This window comes from Urocampus carinirostris, chromosome 18 (assembly GCF_059441175.1).
Source record: "Urocampus carinirostris isolate Australia breed hairy pipefish chromosome 18, RoL_Ucar_1.0, whole genome shotgun sequence".
Lineage (NCBI taxonomy): Eukaryota > Metazoa > Chordata > Actinopteri > Syngnathiformes > Syngnathidae > Urocampus > Urocampus carinirostris.
The window spans coordinates 5,721,179-5,746,652 of NC_142366.1; the positions used below are offsets into that span (position 1 = coordinate 5,721,179).

Below are 25,474 nucleotides of genomic sequence, written 5' to 3' on the forward strand. Positions count from 1 at the left end.
CTTCTAAACAAATCATCATGACCTTGCATTTTAAAAAACAAATAAATAATAAAACGACTGCAACAGAATAATTTATTTAATGGCATCTACATTCGATAGAAGTTTCAGGAAGTACTTTTTTAAGCTATAACTGAAACCTAAAATATACAACCCTTCTAGAATACCGGTAATTTCTCTTGAAAAATGAGCCAATACTGCCACCTAAAGGGTAAAAACGGAAACCAGAGTTAACCCATCAACATGTACAATAGCTATTTTTGAATTATTTCCTTAAGGCAGTGGTTAGCACAAGAGAAAAAGATGCTTGGTTCGAGACCGGGTGGAAAAATATGTTAGCTGTACTTGCCCAGGACACATCACGGGAAATTGTGCCCCAACCACCAAAGTGGTTAAGGGTTCTAAACAACCAATTTATAATTATTTGAAAAAAAATAACTCACTTTTGAGAGTCTGTGCAACATTCACGTCACAAGACACTCAAATGGCGGTGGGCTTTAAGTAAATGTTCCAGGACTACTTTAATATAATTGATGGGTTTTGTTGGACAAAAATTAATGTATAAAGAGACGTGACCTATGCCAGCAGAAATGATTCGGCCTTGAGGGACGTGAATACAAAAGTGACGTCTGCCGAATAATGTACCTATTTTTTAAACTTTTTTTGCACATGATAAAATGTGACTCGGCAAGTTAGTAAATTAAGTCCAGTAAAATAATAATCATTCGTGTTTTTTACTCTTTTAAATTTTATTTCATTTGTTAATTTAACCCGAAAAGTTCCGTCCGTTATGAAAGGGGCGTATTTAATTTGAGTACTCAAAATATATGAGTGAAAAAGACTTAAGGTTATGTTTGAACAGTAACAAAATCTATAAATTATCTTATGAAATATATGTAACGTTGTTGCATAAGTATTTGTTTATTTAGGTTTCGAATTTTGACTTAATTTAAACACTCATCCCTCTTGTCGACTTGGTTCGTTCCAGGAAATTTTGAACATCCGAGCGGGAGGAGTTATGCGGAAGTAGCCGTTGTCGTCAAAACGAGAGTGTTAAAGATGAACTAAAATTCATTATTTTTATTTTATTAAACGTCGTTGAAAATGATTACCGGTATTTAATGTGGAAATCAAATACAAATATTTCAAACCTTTTTATTATTGACACATTTTTCAAGAGCCGAGCTTCGTCGTAGAATCTGTTGTCCGCGGGTACACTGCTGAAAATTATCATTTTGCGTTTATTTTTTCTATGATTTTCGTTTTTTTTTGTTCGCAAAATGGATGCAACGACTTGTTTAAAGTCTCTTTTGCTCGCCACGCAGCAATACGAAAACGGCAGGAGCCCTCAAAGTGCGACTCAGCTTCTTAAACAAGTACAGGTTAGTAAAACAAAAATCTCAATACTGTACATATCCATGCATTGGATTTTCTTCTATTGTACTATTCTAATGTTTATTTATATTGCTACGATTTGAAATTCGTGGGAGACTCACGCAGGCACAGGGAGGAGATGCAAACTACAGGACGTGAACCCTGGACCTCCGCACCTTGCAAATATATTTTTACCATTACTTGCTGCAAAAAGTCATTAATGTAGCTTTTTGCCTGCTTTAAAAATTCGTAAATTACTGTTTAACTTCAAAATCAGTAATATATATATATATATATATATATATATATATATATATATATATACTGGACTGTCTCAGAAAATTAGAATATTGTGATAAAGTTCTTTATTTTCTGTAATGCAATTAAAAAAACAAAAATGGCATACATTCTGGATTCATTACACATCAACTGAACTATTTCAAGCCTTTTATTATTTGAATATTGCTGATTTTGGCTTACAGCTGAAAAAAACTCAAAAATCCTATCTCAAAATATTAGAATACTTCCTCAGACCAAGTAAAAAAATAATTTTATAACAGCAAAACTAAATCAAACATTTGAAAATGTCCATTGATGCACTCAGTACTTGGTTGGGAATCCTTTTGGACGGATTACTGCATCAATCCAGCGTGGCATGGAGGCAATCAGCCTGTGGCATTGCTGAGGTGTTATTGATGCCCAGGATGCTTCGATAGCGGCCTTCAGCTCATTTGCATTTGTAGGTCTGGTGTCTTTCATCTTCTTCTTAACCATACACCACAAATTCTCGATGGGGTTCAGGTCAGGGGAATTAGCAGGCCAATCAAGGACAGTAATGCCATGGTCAGTGCACCAGTTACTGGTGGTTTTGGCACTGTGGGCAGGTGCCAGATCATGCTGGAAAATGAAATCCTCATTTCCATAGAGCTTTTCAGCAGATGGAAGCATGTAGTGCTCTAAAATCGCTTGGTACACAGTTGCATTTACTCTGGACTTGATGAAACACAGTGGACCAACACCAGCAGCTGACATGGCTCCCCAAACCAATGCTGACTGTGGGAACTTCACACTGGATTTCAAGCAACTTGGATTTTGCTCCTCTCCAGCCTTTCTCCAGACTCTGGCGCCTTGACTTCCAAATGAAATGCAAAACTTGCTTTCGTCTGAAAAGAGGACTTTGGACCACTCTGCAACTGTCCAGTGCTTCTTCTCCATAGCCCAAGTCAGACGCTTCTTCCGTTGTCTTGAGTTCAGAAGTGGCTTGACCATGGGAATACGGCTATTGTAGCCCATTTCCCGGACACGTCTGTGAACTGTGGCTTTTGATACCTGGACTCCAGCTTCAGCCCACTGTCTTTGAAGCTCCCCCAAATTCTGGAAGCGGCTCTTCTTCACAATTTTGTTAAGGCTGCGGTCATCTCTCTTGGTTGTGCAGCGTTTCCGGCCACATTTTTCCCTTCCAACAGACTTTTTGTGGATATGCTTTGAAACTGTACTCTGTGAACAGCCTGCTCTTTGAGAAATTTCTTTTTGTGTCTTACCCTCCTGATGGAGGGTATCAATGATGGTCCTCTGGACAGCAGTCAGATCAGCAGTCTTCCCCATACTTGTGATTTAGTTTACTGAACCAAGCTGAGTGTTTTTAAGGCTCAGGAAACCCTCGCAAGGTGTTTCGAGTTAATTAGATGATTCAGGTGATTAGTTGAATAGCCTACTTGTATACTTTTTCATGATATTCTAATATTTTGAGATAGGATTTTTGAGTTTTCTTAAGCTGTAAGCCAAAATCAGCAATATTAAAATAATAAAAGGCTTGAAATAGTTCAGTTGATGTGTAATGAATCCAGAATGTATGACATTTTTGTTTTTTTAATTGCATTACAGAAAATAAAGAACTTTATCACAATATTCTAATTTTCTGAGACAGTCCAGTATATGGTCATGAACTTATGTTATGACCGTAAAGAACACGATCCTGGATACAAGTGGCTGAAACGAGTTTCCTCCGCAGGGTGTCTGGGTTCTCCCCTAGAGATAAGGTAAGAAGCTCAGTCATCCGGGAGGGACTCTGTGTGGAGCCACTGTTCCTCCGCATTGAGAGGAGCCAGTTGAGGTGGCTCGGGCATCTGATAAGGATGCCTCCTGGACGCCTCCCTCGGGAGGTGTTCCTGGCATGTCCTACCGGCAGGAGGCCCCGGGGGGGACCCAGGACACGCTGGAGAGACTATGTCTCTAGGCTGGCCTGGGAACGCCTCGGGATCTGGAGTAGGTGGCTGGGGATAGGGACGTCTGGGCTTCCCTTTTAAGGCTGCTGCCCCCGCGACCCGAACCCGGATAAGCGGAAGACTATGGATGGATGATGGATGGATATATATATATAATATATACATTGTACTTGCAAGAAATTCTGACATTTGCAGATTTTCCTCAAATGTAAGTTTTTTCTTACATTTGAGGAATGAATCATCAAGAAAATGAGCAGAAGATCTTTTTTAGCATGTTTTTTACGACGATCAATAAAAAAATATCAAAATAATCTACCACCTGCTTTACCCAGAAAATGTTGTCTGTTTAAAACAACATTGTGTAATATTTACAGACAACAAAGCCCAATAAGAGGTTACATTGTCGATCTCAGGGTAACGACCACAACCTATGTGGAGGCAAGGTGGGTGCTAACAGTTCTGGACCAAATGGCGACCATGGCCAGAATGACGTTCAAGCCATAGGAATCTAGGGCAACGGGGATCCGAAAGGGTACATTGACAATGGAAATCGAGTTGCAGGTACAAGGAGAAGTTATTCCATCAATAGAAGACAATCCAACAAGTGCCTTGGAAAGTGGTTTGATGATTCACTTACTGTCAAGAACAGCTTCATTATTAGAACAGAAAAGCAAACTGAGGAATGGCTGAGAATGGCTGTAAAATCAGGGCTCCCAGGGAAATTCAAGGCATGGCTGTATCAGCATGGGTTGCGGCCAAAACTCACGTGACTGATGACTTTATGATGTTCCGATGACAAGCGTAGAAAAAGTCAAGAAGATCAACAAGTACCTCGGGAAATGGTTGGGAATCCATTTAAAATTCTTGCCATGTATCTCAACAAGTCTGCTTAAAAGTGATGCTGACACTGGTGGCTTTGCTTTTCCATTGCATTCCTTCTTACCTTGTGATTTAAAGGCATTGTCCTATGACGCTTTATGACCTTTATGCTACATCTTAACACATGTACTGCAAAATGTGTATTAGTGCAAGTATTACGTATCAGTTATGCATATTTATTATGGGCCATGCAAAAAAATGAAGGTTGTGTTTCCCAGTAGTAAATTGTAATGAGTAGAACATCCTCTAACTGAAAATGGAAGCTCCATATTACTGTCATTTTCTGATATGGGGAGCGATTTAAAGAAGAAAAAAAATGTACATAATATATTCAAAATTGACTCGAGATGTAAAAATTATGTTTTGATAAATGCACTCTAGAGCTGCGCAATTCAGGGAAAAAAAACGTAATTGCGATTTTTCAGACCAGCATTGCAATTTCGATGCAATTTTCTATTTGAAAAGAAAAGTTCATATTCTGTGCTAGTTTTGTTTTTTTTGTCAGTACTCAATCATACTGACGTGCTTTAACCTTAAGAAAACAGCGCGCTCGTCTGTGTAGCTTTGCTGGGGTTTGTCAGCTAACACATGGTGGGTTTGCCTCGCCCTTATTGGATAGTGCTGTTAAAACTTTCCTCTGACTGTTAGGTGCAGATGTATTTGTTGCTCAGCAAAATACATGACTCACCCTGGATCTTGAATGAATGAACTTTATTTCGAACATTAAAATAATGATTTCCCTACCCCTTCATCTTCCCTATTAAATACATTTTGTAGATCCTCTTCTCCCCTTGTGTCTAATATAACAAAGTCTCGTGGCTATACATATTACATAGGTCAGATATAAATAATTATAATAATAACAATAGACACATATTTGATGCACTAATCTTTGTAGTACCCATCCCTCAACTTCATAATGCCACTAGTCACCAAACATCATTGTGACACCAATGATAATAACAACAATAGTAATAATATTAATAATAACAGTTATAATATAACAATAACAACAAATTTAACCATAGTTGTAAACGCACTATTCCCAATCTCTCGTATCACTCATACCCCATTTCCTTCATCTCTGTATTCCTCCAGCAATGTTTTTTGTATTTAAATTTGAACAAGTGAATAGTTGGACATGGTTTGATCTCGTCTTGTAAATTGTTCCAAAGTTTGACTCCACACACAGACACACACAAATTTTTCTGGCTGTTCTCACCTTTGGGATTATGAATTTAATACAGCCACTTAAGTTATAATTTCCCTTTTTTCGAATGAATAATTTTTGGATTTTATCCGGCACTATTTTTTGTTGACCTTAAATAGCAGTTGTGCAGTGAAAAATTTTACTGAATCATCCAATTTTAATAATTTGGACTGCAGGAATAAAATATTAGTATTAGTTTGGAGGATAAAAAGGGGCTGTAGTGAACTTTTGTTATCATTGCCCTAGGCTTCTGCACAATATGTTAGGTATGGAAGTACTAGAGAACAATATAATAAATTCAATGTATTATAATTTAAAATGAATTTGGCTTTTTTAATTATTGAAATTCTTTTAGATACTTTAGTTTATATGTGTCTGATGCGTGTTTTCCAGTTTAATTTATTGTCTATTATGACCACTAAAAACTTAATTTCTGATACAGTGTCTATTGCAGTACCATCCATTTTTACTTCTAAATCTTGATTTGCCTTGCGATTCCCAAAGAATATTACTTTGGTTTTATTTAAATTTAAAGAAAATTTATTTATATCTATGCATACTTTTAGGTTGATTAATTCACGATTAATGCAGGTTACCAAATCAATATAGTTATCATTTGAATAGAAAATGTTAGTGTCGTCTGCAAATACATGTATTACTATTTTTAATAGTTTTGAAACATTAAAAATATCGTTAATATAGAAATTAAATAACTCTGGACCCAGGATAGAACCCTGTGGTACTCCACAACAGATGTCCAAGTATAATCTTTTAATGGTCCTGGAGATAATGGAAGATTGACTTTAAAAGTCCTTAAAAATGGTTTGAATTTGGCCATGAAAAAAGTGTACAAACCCTAACATAATAAATTTATGATCTATTCTTATTTTAATACTTTCAGGAGGTTTTGAAACTAAAGTGTATCCAGCTTCTTTCTTCACATCAACTGCTGCCCACCGAATGCATCAGCCGACTGGTAGAGCTTATTGGCAACCCAAACACTTGCCCCACCGTGGTCGGAGCCATTTTGTCTCTGCTAGCGCAACTTGGTACCGTACACTTTTCTTTATTTGTTTGAAATGAATTCCTTATGATAGTGCTAATTTCCTCAGCTTGTGATGACGCCAGCAGGAAGCTTCTTCATTGTAACTTTAACCTCACTAGCATCCTGGCTCTTCTTGTTTATCGCCACAGCGCCAACCCTGCAGACCCTTTGGTACTTCAGGTAAATCATTAACTCTAGGATATGATTTTAGTTCTTGCGGTTTCTGTACTGAATTTACTGTATAAATATATGTGTGTTAAGAGTTTGCAGTTGCTGCAGAAGCTAACCTACAGCACTCAAATTTTCCCTTCCATGAAGCATCTTCCAGAGCTCATCCGCTTCCTCATGTGCAACATGTAAGACTAGTATGCATCTTCCTACTGCATTAAATAGTAATGTTCCTTAGATCTTCGTTCCAAAGTGGGGTTTGCATAATGAAAATTCCCTTATAGCGGTGTGTAGAAATCGTTTAATGCTTTCCCAAACACTGGTAGAATAGATAAATAAGAAAATAGTATATAGTAAGTACTACTTGTGTTTAATATGCTCGCATATGATGGAAGGAGGGTTGCGTCATTTGAGATGTCCTTAAAAAGTTGAAAGTACAATATTTCTCTATTGAAGATGTGTTAACAACACCCAACTGAATTTGAAGAGCCTTTATAATATTTTTTACTATCGCGCCTATCTGCTTTTATCTAACTTATACATATATATTTCCCTCCCCCATCTTTTTAAATTTGTAAACATTTCTAAAAAATATACGGTGCCAGTAAAGTAAGGCTAAAGAGCCACATGCAGCTTTAGAACTGCAGGTTGCTGACCCCCGTCCTATTAGCATCACTGCAGGCCTTGGACACATAGCAAATAAATCCAGAACAAAAATTACAGTATTGTATCGTTGGAGTTTTAACAAAACACATAGTACTCTGAATAGAAAGGCCTTGTGGGAGGGAATTTATCCAATAGCATTTTAGTATTTTCACGATATCGTAGGACAAACGAACAACAGACAAGCATTTGATACAATGTTAACCAATAGCAGACAGGCCTCTTAGAGATGTAACTCGTCATACGCACGAACACCGCAAAGCTTTTGGGTGCACATAGAACCGTAAATTCCGGACTACAGAGCGCACCTGATTATAAGCCGCACCCACCACTTTTCGGGAGGAAAACCGATTTTGTACATACACAAGCCGCACCTGTATATTAGCCGCATGCGCCCACATTCAAAAAATCGCAACACTAAAACAAAATTAACCCATACCCAACACGGTCCAAAAATCACAGCCGGCAAAATGAACGGAAAATGATACCGGTACTTAACGTTTGATGCAGACCTGCAAAGTCCTGGTGCCCGTTGAAAGTAATCCAAGGAAAAAAGTGTATATTTCCAAAGGTAAGGGTGGGGAAAATATATATCCACTAATGTCGGCCGCGTCCACAAACACGTCTCACCTTTACTCCACTTCCCGTCAGCCTGCGTTTTCCCCGCCCCTTCTTTCTCATTTGCTTGTGCAAAACATATCAGAATAAGTTTCTAAAATAAATACATTACAAAAATATACAGTTGCAAATACATATTACACATTGTTACACATATTTGCAAAGAAATACGGTACACTGAGAGAGTTTTCTAAGCTTTAATAATAATAATATAACTTGCATCCCAAACCGTGACTGTGACAGGTAGCAACACGCTCGCAATACAGTAAACGGGTCTGTTAAAAAAATACAACACACTTTTAAAAATCACGGCAAACCCTCCTCATTTTCCTCCTTATGACTTACGTCATCAAAGTCGTCCTCCCCAGTGTGGGAAAGAGGCTATGTCGTGTAAGCGTCGTCCAAAACACGCTAGCAACACGCTCACAAAGTAAAATTTACGTGCATTAGCTCTGTTCCCTTCTTATCGGATTGCTCAATTGCTTTCAACTTGAAAGCTGCGTCATGTGCCTTTCTTTTTGCAATTTGCATGATGAGGGTGAGTTTACGCTAATTTAATTTGTGCACAAGCTAAGAAGATGCAGTCTTCCTCGGCGCATATATTCCAGCGGTCTAAATCTTACCTTTTGTACTCGAGCACCGCTGGCGGCCATTAGAAAAATTACATAAATTGGCCGCATCACTGAATAAGCCGCAGGGTTGAACGTTTGGGAAAAAACTAGCGGCTTATAGTCCGGAATTTACGGTCATTTGTTGTTGAGTTCTTATAGTGGGGAAAATGCAAAAAAATGAACATCTTATTCCACACTGTAAAGTGAAAATGTTTTAAGGCGGGGTCGCTATATTCCGGGGGTCTACTGTATTCTAACTATTGTGCCAAATTTAATATAAGATTAGAATTCTAAATTCTTCCTTCCAACAGCCAGTCGCATAGTGATGACATCATCATGCCGTGCCTGGGCCTGATGGCCAACTTGTGTCGGGATAACCATGCCGTGCAGAGTCACATCAAGTCTTTGGTGAGTCTTGACAACGGTGTTAGACAGTTAACAAATACAATATCCATAAGTCAACAAAAAGGCGAAAACAGAAAAAAAATCATGGGGGGAACTTGGAAAAAACATGAAAAAATGATAACTAGGAAAAAAAGAGAAGGAAGTAACAAATAATAAAAAATGAAACGAGATAACAAAAGAAAAAAAGGGCAAGAAAAACGTAAAAAGCTAGAAACAAAAGAAGAAATAAGTGTTAAAATATAAATAAATAAAAAAAGAAAGAACAAGTTTTCATATTATTTGAGTGTAACAGTTTTGCCAACGTTGTATTTGCACTAAAAAGTGTGATAGAGTTCTGTGTTGATAACTTGAAAAAAAAAAACACATTTTATTATGTTCAGGTTTCCTGCGGATCCTTGAAAAGTCTTAAAAGGCATTCATTATTCTCAAAATGAGGCATTAAATGGTCTTAAATCCAATATCTGAAAGTCTTAAAAATGTGAACACATTGTTAAAATTTTTATTTGGACTAAAAAGATTTAGGATTGGGGTTGATCACCATTTTTTTCAAGCGGCGCTTACTGACTTAGTGTAATTGCTCAGACCCGTGGAAGCTTAGAGGAAACATTGAAAAGCAATCTCGGGTAGAGGTAAGATCTTAGGCTGGGGCCCAAATTAAGGGCCGTGTTCAGGCATAAAATGTCAATCATTAAGTCGGGCCGGTCTTTTCTTACGCTGTTTTTTAATTATCCACTCGTCATGTCTTAAGTTTTTTTTTGTTTTGTTTTTTTTGTGGAAGATTGAGGCAGCATGCACACTGCTAGGCGCGTGTGCCCTGCCGGCTGATAGGTGCTTCAGTAGCCAATAGAAGCTGTCTGTGATTAGCGCCTATGCTGTTCGGCGGCACTGTGGGACACAGAAGGCAGGCACAGGGCAGGGGAGGGTGTTGGTACTGTCAGAGACGGCCAAAATAACCCTTCCTCCTCACAATTAAGATGTGGGAGTTGGGGTTTATTTTGGGCCCGGTACCTTGAGTAATTCGGGCGGGCACAGGGAGGAGATGCAAACTACAAGTGTCAAAGAAAGTGTCAGGATAAATAGGCTAAAATATTTACAAAGTAGTGCTTAGAGAAGTTAGAATTAACTCTAACTAGGTAATAACAAGTTGTAAGTGCAATGATTTTTTTTTTTAAAAAAGAATAGTACATTGCAACAAAACCTATTGCAATAACACTTAGCAGCAACAACGACAAAATCCCCCGGGTGATGGCTCTCGTAAGAAACGGACTCTAAGCCTTTCAGTCCTTGTTTTAAGAGACCACCGAAGGGCAACAGGTCAAAGAGGTGGTGGCCAGGGTGTGAAGAGTCTCTTTTAATGTTGATTGCTCTAGCGGGATATTGGAACCTGACAATGTCCTCCAGACGATCTTCTTGGCTGTGTTGATTAATCTCTGTATGTTTTTCCTGTCTGCTTCTGTACGCTGTATGCCAGAATGCTCTGCACTGTGGCTTCATAGAAGAAAAGCCAAAAAGGTGTGTCCTTAAATTAAGTAACTGATTCACTAACTCCCAAATCCACCAAAACAGGACAACGTGAAGTCCTTTTATCGGACCCTGATGAACTTCCTGGCCCACAATAGTTTGACCGTGGTGGTCTTCACTTTGTCCATTCTTGCCAGCTTAACTTTAAACGAGAAGGTTGGCGAAAAGGTAGGTGCAGACATAAGTTGTTTTTTTTGTTTTTGATTACCCTAATCTGGATTTAAATTTGCGCCGCAGGTGTTTGATGCCCAAAACATCCACCAGACTTTCCAGCTGGTCTTCAACATCATCGTCAACGGCGATGGCACGCTGACCCGAAAATACTCTGTTGATCTTCTGGTTGATCTCTTGCAGAACCCCAAAATTTCTGATTACCTCACCCGGTACAAGACACACTCAAACATATGTGTACTAACATAAGGTCTAAAGCAGGGGTGGAGAACAAGTTTGACACAAAAAGCCGAAAGTTTTAACTGAAAGTCAAAGAGCCACACCACGCACTAACCGGCATTAGACGTAACCTATGCAGATGATTGGCAGTCAGTTATGTGTCCGGAGCGGCATAAAAACAAACCTGCCAAATTTAATTCAAAATATAATTTATTATTTGTTATTAACTCTGATGGATTCAAGTTGTTATTTAGGGGGGGGAGACGAGGCAAAGAGCCACAGTATATATGAAATATGAGCCGCATTCTGATTGGCCAATAGCTGCATGCGGCCCTAATGCCGCGCGTTTGCCACCCCTGGTCTAAAGCGATCTAGTTATGTTCCGCAGGTACCAGCACTTTTCAGCATGTGTGTCTCAGGTCTTAGGACTGCTACAGCTAAAAGATGCTGACTCTGCAGCCAAGGTGAGTTGTGCGTCATGCGTTAGCGTAGCGCTAGTTTATCTTTTATGTATTTGCAGGTCTTGGAGCTGCTCATTGCCATGTGCAGTGTGCCTGGGCTTCGCCCGCTGCTATGCCAAGCTACCTTCGTACAAACGGCACCCAAACTCAGGACTCGCAGGCAGGGGGCGCCGGCGCTGGAGCACAAGGCCATGCCCGGGCTGGCACTGGTGCAGTGGATCAGCTCACCTGTTGGGGGCGCTGAGGGCTGCTCGCTAAAGGCACTGCAGCTGCTCAAGGAGCTGCTGGAGGTTTGATTTGATGTTGTATTGTGTGTCAAGTATGGAAGCCTGAGAGTGCCAAAACAGAATTATTAAAAGATCTTTTGATAAAAAAAAAACAACTACGATTTTGTTTGCTAGAGGTTATCTTTTATAGCTATTCATTTTTTAATCATTTGAGGGTCGTTATTTTATTATTATTTATTTTGAAAAATACTATCTCAATAAATATTTAATAAATTATATCTTTTAATGGTGGTGTCCAAGTTAAATATTCTACTTGCTGATGCCATCTTCTGGCTTAAATTGTAATTTCAGCCTCTGTCTAGGACCTTTTTTGCACGCATGCAGGTATCTGAAATTCTTGGATGTGCTCGTAAAAACGTTTTCATCATTTTTTGCAGTTTGGGTTGGCATTTAGACTGTGTAACATGTATTTGAAATGGTCATTTTCTTTCTTTCACCATCTTTCTAAAATAAAAACAATCACTCACATTCACCCATGGCCCTCCTTTCTTCCAGGAAAATGCACCCTGTGGCCAGAAAACAGAAAGTAAATGTAGGATAAAACCACGGGTACGGTGGGGAAAAAATATAAATGTCTCTTTAAACTTATTTGGGCATTGTTAGCACATGGCTAAAGAGAATTTAAACTTTTTAAGGACCTCTCAAACTATGCACCCTACCCTTAAAGGGATACTGTAAAAGTTGACCACTAAATTTGACTGTATTGTGTAGTGCTCCCTCTAGGTGAGCTTCATGTTATGTAAAATGAATATAGATTTCTAAATCTATTAGTATTTGATAAAATAGTAGTTGATATGATAGTTCATGTATTTTTGCTTATTATTCAATTGTTTTTGTAATGAATAAAGGGTTGTTGTCATTTTTCCCACTAAGAGGTGCTAAGTAATACATCCTGTCCCTTTAATCCATAAATCATTAAAAGGCATTGAATTCACTAATCTAAAAATAAGGCCTTACTTGGCATTAAAATGTCTTAATCCAATTTTTGAATGTCTTAAAAATGCAAACGTTAATAAGATTTACCTAAATTTGAACTAAAAAGATTCAGTTACATTTGTCAATAGTCTTTTTTTTAATAATTTACCGATTTACTTTGGTGGCAACATGGTGTCACCTCGATACTTTGAACCATGGGAAAGTGTCAATTAAATGAGAAGTGGCTGTCCGACAAACGTTTTCCCCCTTGGCTAAAAGCTCTTTCAGGTTATGTGTAAGAGGCACGATGTATTATGTGCAAAAAATATTTGTTTGTTTCAATTGTGTGTGGTTTTTTTTTTTTTTTTTTTTTTTTGTCGACTTAAATTTGATTTCAAGGGGCATAAAAGTCATGAATTTGACTTGCCTTTAGCTTTAAGAACCCTGCTTTAAGAAGATCTTACTTTTAATAATAATTTATTATCATTCAATGTGCATGGTTTTATTTGAAATATAATATTAATAAGTTTTTATTTCTAATGCAGCTGCTCCCGAACAAACTACAAGAGGTGTGGCTATCTCAAGGATCAAGAGCAGGCCCGATCCACTGATCTTGATTGACAGCGGGAGTCATTTTCTTTTAAATAATATAATGGAAATGAGAAATAGGGCTTATTTTGAAACGTTTGATGTCTTTAAAGTAAAGTTGAGGTGCGCTGTTTTAGGGTCCTTTAAGAGGTTTAGAGTTATATATTTTCTTATGTGTTAACAATGCCCAACTGAGTTCAAAGAGCCCATATTCTATATTTTTCACCGAGCTTATCTGCTTTTATCTTACTTTTAGCAAACCTGTTCAGAGCAGGACACTTTAGGTAAGAGGAATGGGGAGGGGAGTGAGTGACGTCATGCTCATCCCTGCAGTGTTTTATTTGTTTCTATTTGTTAGGGTAGCACGAAAAAGACGAAAGTAAGAAAAGGCCTACTTCAAGTAAAGTCCAAACGGCAACCCAAATCCAAGAAAGATTAAAAAAATGTATTCGAGTGCGTCTAGGGAATGAACTTACCTGCACGCGCATCATGAACATTCTGACAGACGGTGAAATGAGGACCCATGCCAGGAGATGGTGGCGGAGAATAAAATATTTCCAAATTACCTTCAGGTCCTTTACAAATTTAGGAAATACTGTATTTAATTTCGATAATAAATATACACAGTAGATTTGAATAAATACTACGCTCATATTTCATGAAAACCATTTTAAGCCCTATTTCATAATCTTTTTCTATTTAATTTCATAAGGTCTTTTGGCACTTTTAGGCTTCCATAGTCAGGGGAGACATTGGTCATCATGCATGTTAACTGTGCTTGCCTAGGAGGTACTGCACGCCCCCAGCATGCCAGACGTCACCGAGAGTTTTGTGGAATTGCTACTTCCCGTACTTCTGGATTTTATCAAAGAAATGAGCTCGCCTAACCAAGGAGACGCCGACCTGAGGCAACACTGCGAGCGCATCACCCACGTCAATGCCGTGCTGCTTGATATCCTCTCTGCTACTTTTATCTTGTTCTGCTCATTGAGTTGCTCGGTCCAAAATCCTTAACTAGCGTACTTTTGTGTGGCAAAGATGCCACAAGAGCGTTGTTGTCTAAGCTCGTGAGCGCCGAGCAGTGCCTATTGCAGTTGGAGACGCTCATAGCCTTTTGTCATAGGAACCACCTCACGCCCAATCCCAATAGCCTCAGGTCAGTGTCATCCTCTAAGACTATTGTAGACCCCCGAGATACGACATGGATCCATTCAGAGGTGGGGATTGCAAAGTAAAATTGCCATATGGCGGGGGGATAGAAACCTAACCTAACGAACCCCTGGTAACCAAGATAAAAAAATATGTATACATATCAAAACAGTATCTTTTTAGTACTTGTGTGTAACGCACATGCATATGATGAAATACATTTACATACAAAAGTAAAAATTCAATTTTATCTATCTTACGTGTGAGATTATTTGACCTGGTTGAGGTGGATACAGAGGGGGAGGGAGGTTCAGGGTTTGTACGGGTGCTTAAAATGCTTAAATGCTTCAATTGTAATGTTGTGTTTTCAAGGTAGTGAAAAATGCTAGAATTTTGGGTGAAGTGCTTGAAAATGTTTGAAATCTTTGCACTTGCCATGTTTCTTGGCAGTCTGACCAAAATCGTTTTAAAAATGCGAGACTATTACTCGGACACGCCTGCTCTGGTGGCTTGTCCTTATGGTGTTTTCATGTGAAGCGTCACTGGCCACTACTGGCCGCACCCAAGAGGACAGCTCTATTTATTCTGAATTGAATGCGAAAAGAGAGTGGAATTCTGATAGAAGTTCAGCCAATAGCATATTGACATTTTAATTTTGCCGGGAGCAAACCAATGGCAGTCTGACATTTTATATGATATTGCCTAATAGCAGACGGGGTTGTGAGAGCCATAATTCGGACAAAAAAAATTTGTTAATGTCGTATAGTGAGGGGGAAATACCATAAAGAGGGGTTAAAAGAGGTAAGTATTAGTTTCAGGAGCGAGCAGCAGCAAGTCAACTGCAGGAGAGAGAGTGGGAAAGGTGAGAGGAGAGAGAGTGGGAAAGGTGAGATGGCACAACATTCATTTGGACAGGTAACTTAAAATTAGTTTTACCTGGTTATATCAGTATTATTTTCCCCCCATTTTATTAACACTCCACTTATTGAAACATGAATATTTTGTTTGTTTGTTTGTTTGTACATGATTCAAATTGAATCTTTTCTTCCGGCGCCGTCACGAATGGCAGCCACTCCAGCAGCTCCCGTGTTATTTTCGATTGTTCTCGATTGTTCTCAGCTCAGGGATGCTGCTGGAAATGTGAATTTCCCTTCGGGGATGAACAAAGTATCTATCTATCTATCTATCTAAAAAAACATAGTATTGAACACTTTAAAGCGGGGATGCTGTATCTTGGGGGTGCTTTGTCCATGGGGTTCTACCCTCATCTATGATGATGACTATGAAACGAGCATGTGTTCATAGTCAGATTTGCGCCGAGGCCCTGCTCAGCACTTTGGTGCTGATAAGCAAACTGCGACAGCAGGTCAAGGACATGGAAACAGGTTTCTACCGGACATTGCAGGTGAACTACTTCTACATTTTAGCCGCTTTTACACCGTCCTTACCCTCTGCCCCTCATATGCGCAGGACCAGAGGTTAGCCACGCCCCTCGCTATGGCCCTGACATCAGACCGCAGAGAGTTTGTGCAGGACGGCCTCGCTCTGCTTTTAGAAGCCACGTCCCTTCCAGATTTTCCTGCCCTGGTGTGAGTTTATGGCTTGGATTCTTCATTTTTTGGACAAATTTATATTAAAATGTTCTCAGGTGTATGTATTTACCGGTATTTCTTTAAAATGGGCCCGTTTAAAGGCTATGTTCTGATTTTGGGGATGGAAAAAGATGGGGGGAAAAGTTTTGTTTTTTTTTTTTCATTTAAAAAAGAGCTAATGGCAAACCATTAGCCAGGTAAAAATGTTTATTTAACTTATCTCCTTGGAATTGAGGATTGCAACGATTCCCCACAAACTCGTATGCATTAAAAATGTCATTCTGCCAATGAACTAAATAGAAGTTGACTGTATGTCTGTATTCTGTGATTGATCAAGATTAATCATCGCAATAATTCTACTGTTGTCCTTCTGCAGCCTAGGGGACAGCATGGCTGCTAACAACGCTTACCGGCAGAGGGAGGCTGAGTTGTCCGTCAAGCGGATCCCCGTGCCGGAAGTCCTGCCTCCTCGGACCATTCCCGGCAGCCTGGAACTGTCTGCCGCCTCCAGCGGCATCCACAGCTTGGTAGAGAAGCTCAATGGCGGCTTGGAGGTCTTGAACTAATTGATTGTTGTCAGGATCCTCATTGTGAGTTGAACGCTGCCAATTTGTGGTTCACAGCTGCAGGAGCAGGCCAAGGATGCGCACGTGTCGGACATCATTGACGTCTACGAGCAGAAGCTTTCCGCCCTCGCTGTAAGTCCAATTTTCAGCATAGTTCCCATGACAAAGAGTTGTTGATGCTAAATAGCTAACCATCTTTACTTCAGTCTGAAGAAAGTCGTCTTCAGGCCCTGCTGGAAGCAAAAGCGGCAGCATTGTCTCAGGCTGACCGTCTCATCTCCCAGTATCACTTTCAGCGAGCCCAGGCAGAAGCTGAGGTAAGCGTGTTCCTCTTAAGAAGACATTGCAAAGATAAAGAATCCAGCATTATTAATCGTCCTTGTCGTTAAGGCCCGTAAGCTGGCCAGCCTGCTGAAGGAGGCGGAACGGCGCCGCGAAGACATTCAGGGACAGCTCGGCATCCAGATGGAGGACGCGCTGCGCTCCAAAGCCGACATGGAGGAACTGGTGCAGCATAACGCTCGGCTGCAATTGGACTCAGAGGAGCACCAGGCACTTAAAGCTGCCTACAACACCCTGCTCCACAGGTGAACACAAAAGTTGTTTTAGGAGAAACTTTATTTTTCCAATAAATACCATACATCTAAAGAATACTCACCCAAACCAGACATCTTTTGGACCTTGAATTTTGCACAAACCTGGTCTGGCCCAAAATTGGGCTGTGTTTAGCCTTTTGAACATGGGCCAAATTTAGTCAAAAATATTCGTTATTGTCTTTAACTAGACTAATTCATCCAATTCTAGCCCCAATAGTCCAAAATCTTATAGTCACAAAGTCTTCTAAACGGAATCATAACTTCTTTTTAATGTCTTTTCACCTGTCTCCTGGGTGGGTAAGGCCTGGTTTTATGGATGGCCAGTCAATTACCGTACATTTAAAATCTAGAGCCATTTTTTTTTTTAGATTTTTTTTCCCGATAGTAAGTATTATGAAACTAACAAATGTTGTGCCTTTCTTTATTTATTTTATGAACACTCCATAAATGCAAATAACAAATAAAGGAGGTACGTCTTTATTTTTTGTTTTAATCAATATACTAAACGAATTAAATTATCGGAATGTTATTGTCACAAATATGAGAATTGTCATGGGTTTTACGCAATCTTTTAATCCCAGTGGTATGAAGAAAAGTCTCAAAATGGAATATACATATGTTAGGATGAAAGCAGACATAGCTTTGCTATTTCCCAACATTACTACTTTTTTTTCTTGCCTTGGCAAAAGTATAACTGAACAATGTGGTTGTCAGGTTTAAGGAGAGCGAGTGTGAGTTGAAAGAGCTCGAAACGAGTCATGCTAACCTCAACAAGCAATATGACACGTTGAGGAAAAATCACCAGGCTTTGCAGTTGCAGCAAGACAAGTAGGAAATATTAATTTTCCAATATTGTTGCGTTTGCATTTAAGATTCAAGCATGTTAATTATTTTCTTGTCAGAACTGTGTTACTGTTGAAGGAGAAGGAAGGGGAGTTCGAATCTCTGCAATTGGACATGCAGTTTAAGGAAAAAGATATAGAAGGTAAGATTTTGTATTATATAATACACAGGGTTTGGTAGGGTTACTTTAACTTGATTACTTTTGGATTACTCCAATACCAAATATGCTAATAAAAGACAAAAGAAACTAAATATGAATAGAATTATGACTCACAACACGTGGTAAGCTTTCTCTCCTGGCTTCGATCTTTTGATCTCCGGCAAAATTAACATAAAATGCGACGGAAACAAAATGAAAATAAATCCAAACAGCTTGCCAGCATCATTTTTGCCGTTCCATGTATTCTGTTACTCCCCAAGCCTGCACAAAATTTAGTAATTTTATTCATATTTAATTTATTTAGTCTTTTATTAGCATATTTGGTATTGGAGTAATCCAAAAGTAATTGAAAGTAATCAAGTTAAAGTAACCCTACCCAACCCTGATAATACAGTAGACCCACATGATAAAACATCGATGCATTCTGAGGTGGGGATTGCAAAGTGAAATTTCTTAATGGCGGGGTAAAGAAACTTCTGGTAATGTGGAGCTAGTTCATTACAGTACCCTCAGCGATTCGGTTGGGGTTAATGTGTGCCCTCTTTGTGTTCTGTTTCCATGCTTTTTATGTTTTCTTCTCGCTTTAGCATCACTGCAAACCTTGGTACATATAGCTCATAAACAAGGTTAGAATTTTTGGGGGTACACAAAATATGTTGTCAATGTAGTATAGTGAAAAAAAATGTGTTTTTTTTTTTTTAATTCCACTCCTTAAAGTTAAAACCCTGTAATGTGGGGTAACCGTATCCTGGGGCGGTCCACTGTAGCCGCCCCACTTATTCAAATGAGGCCATGGTACTTGGTGAAAACAGGGATTTGTGTGACGACTTTGGATATCTTGATATTGCAGTGATGGTAAAGAGGGTAGCAAAAATATGATTACCATGGAAACAAAATTTGCTATTATTGAACCCATTGCTAATAAATACAGTAAAAAATACAGTACTGTATTGCCAACTTAGTCTTTTAAAAGCACTTTATTTATTTATTTATTTTATTTATTTTTTTCAGACAGGTTGGAATGGTAGCTTGTTACAAACGTTTATTCCGATTTCGAAATCTTTGTTTGGTTTGGAAATTTTGGTTTGTTTGGCTGCAGAGTATGCAAATTGCCCATGAGAAGCCTGCATCGAATAACTTCGTGCTCCTGGACTTTCCCGAGCCTTATAAGGTTGTGCATTTGCATATCATTTTCCAAAGTAGACGCACAGAGAACACAAGAAAAATGATAAAGTGGTTAGGAATCAAGCCAAAACCTCAGCCCTAGAAGAAAAGAAAGCTACCAATATTGATGACGCTACAAAACGTAAACGTACATTAAAAGCATCGTGGAAAGAGGAGTTCACGTGGCTTGTAGGAGACGACGCAACGCAAACATTGCATGAATGAAGATCAGTAAATACAGGTACATACTGATGGAAGATTGAAAACAGCGATATCATATACATGCAATGAAGATTTTAAGTAGATATATAGTAAACTCAATTTTAAAGTGTTGTTCTGTTATATATTCTGATTATCAACCCTTAATACTTTGCAACAATGTTTTTTTGTTTTTTTTGCGATTAGTCGTCTTATTGTGTTTCAAGTTGTGAAAAATGGGGCGGGCAACTTTATGGCTGGGCAGGCAACTTCTCAGAGTTGTCTTCCCTGGTTTCCGGTAACTTTTTGTCATGAGTTTCAGACACTGATTATGTTTTTATTAAAAATATTGATTTGCGTGTTAAAACAAAGAAGTGCTTGAACCCCCAAAAACGTGCTGGTTATACCCATGTTCATGATCACGGCTAGTAGTTCACAAGTAGGCCATATATAGCGTACTATATTAGCCATGTGCTATAATAGCCTTATTGCAATGCGTTCATTGTACGTAGTTGTTTACTAATTTTTGTAACCAGGGAACAATTGTGAATGACCTTTCCCCGTGTAAACCACCACACTTATTAGTCATGTGAAAGATTAGCCATGTTAGTTGTGTTGAAATTGTAATTTAATACCTTAAAAAGTTTCCAGTGTGCTATTAATGTTTTATTTGAATTTATAACAAATATTCTTTGTTTTTGATTATTAAAATCTCCTTAAGCCAATTTTTAAGCTTTTACAGCAAATTTGTACCCGCTCCAAATATCGGTTAGCAGCCTCCTCTTATTACTAATAATCGGCTCTGAAAAACCCATATCGGTCGATAATAAGCCATAATGCAGACAGACATTTTATACGACGTCGACCAACAGCAGGAATAAAGCTCAAAAATGTAACTACTTATGCATGAAAATACAAAATAATTTGTTGTCATATAATGGGGAAAAACATCTTATTCCACAATGTTAAGTGAAAATGCCTTGAGGTTGGGTTCCCAGAGGTCTACTGTATTTGAATTTGGCCTCACAGGAATCTCATTTTGGCGTCAGCTCTCCGAGGTGACCTGAAGGCGGCAGCGGAGAAAGATCAAAAGAAGGACCAACAAAAGCGAGAGCTAGAAGATGCACTGGACGCTCTGAGGAAGGAACTGAATAAGACTGAGCAGGCCAGGAAGGACGCCAGCATCAAGGTATTCACTGCAACACCCTTCCTAGCTATCTTTTTTGTGGTGACACTTCCGCACCGGCAAACTTATGCCGTTTGGCAGAGGGAAGAACTACTACAGGGCTATTTCTAGGTTCGGTGAGTGGTAAAATCAAGAAAGGAAACACCAGATTCAAAATTAATTTGAACAAAAGTAACAATTAACAACAATAGACAATAATCAACATAAATTACATTTAAAGAGCACTCTTATTTGGTTTATGGTTTTAAAAGAGACATCCGTAGTTTGGTAAATGTCTGTTTACTAACCCCGTTTTATTTCTATTTCAGTTTAATGACCGTTTATCTACTCTAATTTCGGTTTATAAGCCTGTTATTAGTCGCAATTTTTTTTTTAATGTGCACCAATATGATTTTGTAATCAACCGTGTCAGCGTTTATCGTCAGACAACAATGCACTTCAAATTTCAGTTACATTTTAAATGAATGATAAGAAGATTCGTCAAATAAGCAAAGAAAACACACTTTATGTTCTTCATTTTAGAGAATCCCAAATCCATAGGCATGTGCTTTGAGCAGATGTTGATTCTCAAGATTCAGCAGTCCACAGTCGAGAGCAAAGGAGCAATTTAATTTCTCAGGCATGAGACTTTCTCTCCTTTCTGCAAAATTTGCCATGTTTAGGACAAAATTGGTGACTTAGAAGAATCGTCTAGATCCCAGGAGATAAATCTTTCGGGTGGTATCATGAGATTTTGCAGAGGAGAAAGAGCTAGCACATATTGCTGCATATACATACTGTATGTTGTGACCACAGGAAAGTCATCCAATGTGCCGTAAACACTCGACATACACGGAAATTACGTACCTGTAGCCAAGACATATGTCTTTGCTGCAATTTGTGCTCACTCTTACTGGAGAGCTTGACTGACCTACAGTATCTTAACTGGTTTTTTGATGTTCCTACTGCAGCGCCTTATAGTCCAGTGCGCATTATGTATGTATATATATATATATATATATATATATATATATATATGACAAGACTGTTCTTTTAATCCCATGCGCCTTACAGTGCAGAAAATGCATTACTCACGCAAAAAAAAACCCACAAAAAATGCACTTTGATTTTAAAACACAAATTTACATTGAAATTACAATACTGGCCTGAAAATTCGCGATAATTTTTTTTACTACAGTGTGTTTTATAATTAATTTAATTGTTCTTTATTTATTTCTAACTGGCTTTTTTGGGGGTGTTGCACAGGCGTCGTCGCTGGAACTGCAAAAGAGTCAAGTGGAGGCCAAGCTCAAGCAGTGCGAGGATGAGCTGGTAAAGCACTCGGCCATGATCGGCATGATCCAAAGCCTGTGCAACGGAAAGAAGAACGACGTTAATCTCTCTCTATGATACCAGTCAGATTTTTTTTGCTCATATGACTCCTATTTAACAATTCTTGTGTTTTACTTTTTGGTAAATAAATGTGTATTTGTGTAAAACAAACTGTATTTTTGTTGCAGAATCATTACGTGTATGTATAAATGATGTTTCTATGTAATGAATGGCTTCAATGGAATATTTTCTTTCACTGAAGCAGACTGCGTAAAGATGAGGAAGAAAACAGCAAGGTCTGAGATGTTGCAAAAAAATAAAAATAAAAAATGGTACCAGTGTGTACTTTTTAGACACAAGCCCAGCATGTGTCTGTTCTAAAATTAGCTGGCTTGTGTGAATTACTAAGAATAATTACTGGAATACAGTAGACCCCCATTCTGAGGTGGGAATTGTAAATTGGCATTTAGCGAGGGATAGAAGCCTGTGTTAACTACTTCAAAGCCTTCCGAACCCCTGGCACGTTATAAAAAAAATGAAATTGCTTTTTTAATAATTGTACCAATTTTTGATTGACTGATATTCCTTAGCAAGTGTAGTGATTTGTGTGCCCTCTTTGTATTCCTTGACAATCATGGTTATCAGGTTTTTGCTTTTCCCTTAGGACCCACAGTGGGTACAGTACAAAAAATCATGTCATAGCTGACGAAGCACGCAAGATTCTGAATTTAATGAATAAAAATGCATTGTGGGAGCTAGTCAGCCAGATAGCATATCTGTATTTTCATGGTGCTATGTTGCAAACCAATATCAGACCAACATTTGATATGTGGACCAATAGCAGACAGGTACTGTATCTTATGTTCTTGGGGGCGCAAAATAATTTGTTGTTGATGTGGTTTAATGGAAAAGAAATGCCATACGGAAGAGCTATTAAAATATCTTATTCAACACCGTAAAGTGGAAACATTGTAAAGTGGGGTCGCTGTATCCAGGGGGCTACCGTAATGAAATATCTTTTAGGGATTTAGGTTTGTGGATAACTGGCCTGCTTTCTGGGGCCGACCTGACCTGCTGAGGAGAGACGGCCTTCACCCTAACTGGGAAGGCGCTCTCACTCTTTTAAAAATATAGATTACTGTTTAAGCCTTCCATGACAGGGTAGACTAGTGCAGGCCAGGTCACAGGTGATTAGTGAACCTGTAACCAAGGGTATGTGTGAGAGATGAACATTATTAAGACTGTTTAATGGCTATATCTGCACAGATAAAATACATGTATATAGTTTAATTCTACATTATAACGGCAGAGAAAAGAACTCACGTCCTTCCTGGTCGAAGTCCACAGAGAGAGAGAGAGCGTTTATTTTGCGTCAGAGAGATCAATGCACACAAGAACATGACTTCAAAATAAAAGAATACAAGATTGATAAACGTACAAGAGATATAATTACACTCATTATTGAAACGTTACTTTATGTGTGTGTGTGTGTGTGTATGAGAAACATTGTTTTTATATTTAGTAATATAAAAACAAGCTAATTTCCTTGAGACAGAAATTCAAGAGATTTACATCTAAACCCTGACATTTTCCCCCCTGTTGTTAATCTCGAAGAATTTAAAAAATAGATTGGTAATTACACAGAGAGGCAAAAAACCTTCAAAAAAGGAAAAAACTTTCTCTCCTCCAAGGAATGTCTCTTGCTGGAAAAACAGGATAAAACAAAAACGGACATAAACATACAAAAATTGGACAACTAAAACGAACAATAACAAAAAGGTGAAAAAGTTCAAAAGTGAAGAAAAATCTCCAGTTAAGCAATCGTTAACTCTAAGGTCATTGATGGAGACCACGAGAATTAAGATAAACAGAATGAAAAGATCCCCAAAATCCTTTTCGAAACTGCAGCATCATTAAGAAACCCAACAGGTTAGTAGCTTCGTGGAGGGGCGAAAAACCTTCGTAAAGGAAAAAATTCCCCTCCTCCCACCTCGTTTCCATGAGGTCGAGAGTGTTTCTTATACTAGAAAACATAGTAGTAATGAGCGATGGTTAACTATAAGAGTCACAGATAAAACGAACAAAAAACAAAACAAATACAAAACACAAAAAAAAGAACCCTGCCTGCGCGTTGGTCTCCACAGGGTGACTTTGTAAACGGGGGCTCGATTAGCCTTACCCGCTCGGATCTTCGCGTGTGCAATGGGGGTATTTCCCTTTAGCTGGTAGGGATGAGTCCTTTTAGACAACGCTGTCTAAGCCCATGTAAATTGTGTAATGTGTAATGTGTGGGAACTGATACCAATGTAGCAAAGCAGTCCGCCAAGTCCGACATTTTCAACAAAACAATAGCAGAAATTAAACAAAACTCCTTTCTTCCCCTGTTTTTGGAGTCTTATTTTGGTACTTTTATGACCACAATTTCTCTAAATATCATTGTGGAGTCCGATACCTATTCTTTCGGGAGAATAGATTAGGGCATTATTGGCGGCTTTGATGCCGTTTTTCATGAGCATGGCAACCGTTAAGATCCCCACGCCCTCTGGCGTGATGTTGGAAATTCGTGTGGCCACAATGCTTGTAGATGAGGTGAGGCCATCCATTTGTCCACATTGGACCTGACCTCTTTTCGGATCTGGCAAACTAGCTTCTTCCCTGAGATGACAACAGCCTCCTGCCTCGAGGTGGACGTGTGTAGGAGACACAGCTGATGGTGCGAGTACTGGCACACTCCCCAGAGTCCTGACCGTTGCCCTTGGGAAGAAAAGTTAAGTTTGAAGCTCCCTGGGCTGACAGAGCTACGTCATCTGGTCAGCAGGGGTCACTATCTCCTGTATGGACGAGAAAGCTGAATAATTACCGTTGAAATGAATATTCAGGGAAAGCTATAGATGGAAAAAAGGATAGTTAGAAGGACTTAAATTTTTTTTCAATGGTTTATGTTAACCATATCTTAATCTGTTCCCCCCTGTTGAGACACTTTTGTGGCTCAATTTAAATAAAAAAACAACAAATTCATTTATAGATTCGTATATTTTTTTAAGTTGTCTTTATATTTATTATAAGTGAAAATCAAAATCCCCACTATAAGTTGCCCTATCCATTTTGAGCATTATATCCCAAAACTCCAACTCAAAGATAAACAATTTATTTTTTAAATAGTTAATTCAAAATTTCAAATTTTGCTTTTTCACTAAATCCAGTCACTGAATCAATTTAACCATTATCTTGTCAGAATCATTCACCCTGATTTGAATGATTGAGTGTTTTCTCTTTTGTGGATTGGTCATATTCGAAAAAAAAATGTTGTATGCACTTTTTATTTGCATTTTCTTTTGATTTTCAATGTGTT

The 25,474-nt window shown here is 38.6% G+C and overlaps 1 protein-coding gene across 1 annotated transcript; it reads left to right on the forward strand.

The window, feature by feature from the left end:
• The first annotated feature begins 996 nt into the window (after nt 1-996).
• Nucleotides 997-22,293, forward strand: cip2a (cellular inhibitor of PP2A). The gene is made up of 21 exons (XM_088322547.1): nt 997-1,379; nt 6,587-6,734; nt 6,798-6,910; nt 6,992-7,086; nt 9,102-9,198; nt 10,762-10,884; nt 10,954-11,099; nt 11,495-11,570; nt 11,627-11,857; nt 14,144-14,309; nt 14,381-14,513; nt 15,812-15,911; nt 15,977-16,095; nt 16,475-16,652; nt 16,722-16,796; nt 16,871-16,981; nt 17,055-17,251; nt 17,975-18,088; nt 18,163-18,245; nt 20,675-20,814; nt 22,057-22,293. The coding sequence occupies exons 1-21, from the start codon at nt 1,278-1,280 to the stop codon at nt 22,198-22,200; spliced, it is 2,691 nt and encodes an 896-aa protein (XP_088178673.1). The 5' UTR covers nt 997-1,277; the 3' UTR covers nt 22,201-22,293.
• Nucleotides 22,294-25,474: the final 3,181 nt, after the last annotated feature.

Bases quoted from the DNA above. Each gene is read 5' to 3' on its own strand.
- cip2a (XM_088322547.1), top strand. From the start codon at position 1,278: ATGGATGCAACGACTTGTTTAAAGTCTCTTTTGCTCGCCACGCAGCAA. The intron at 16,982-17,054 runs GTAAGCGTGTTC...CTTGTCGTTAAG, and splicing joins GAGCCCAGGCAGAAGCTGAG to GCCCGTAAGCTGGCCAGCCT. The intron at 20,815-22,056 runs GTATTCACTGCA...GGTGTTGCACAG, and splicing joins GGAAGGACGCCAGCATCAAG to GCGTCGTCGCTGGAACTGCA.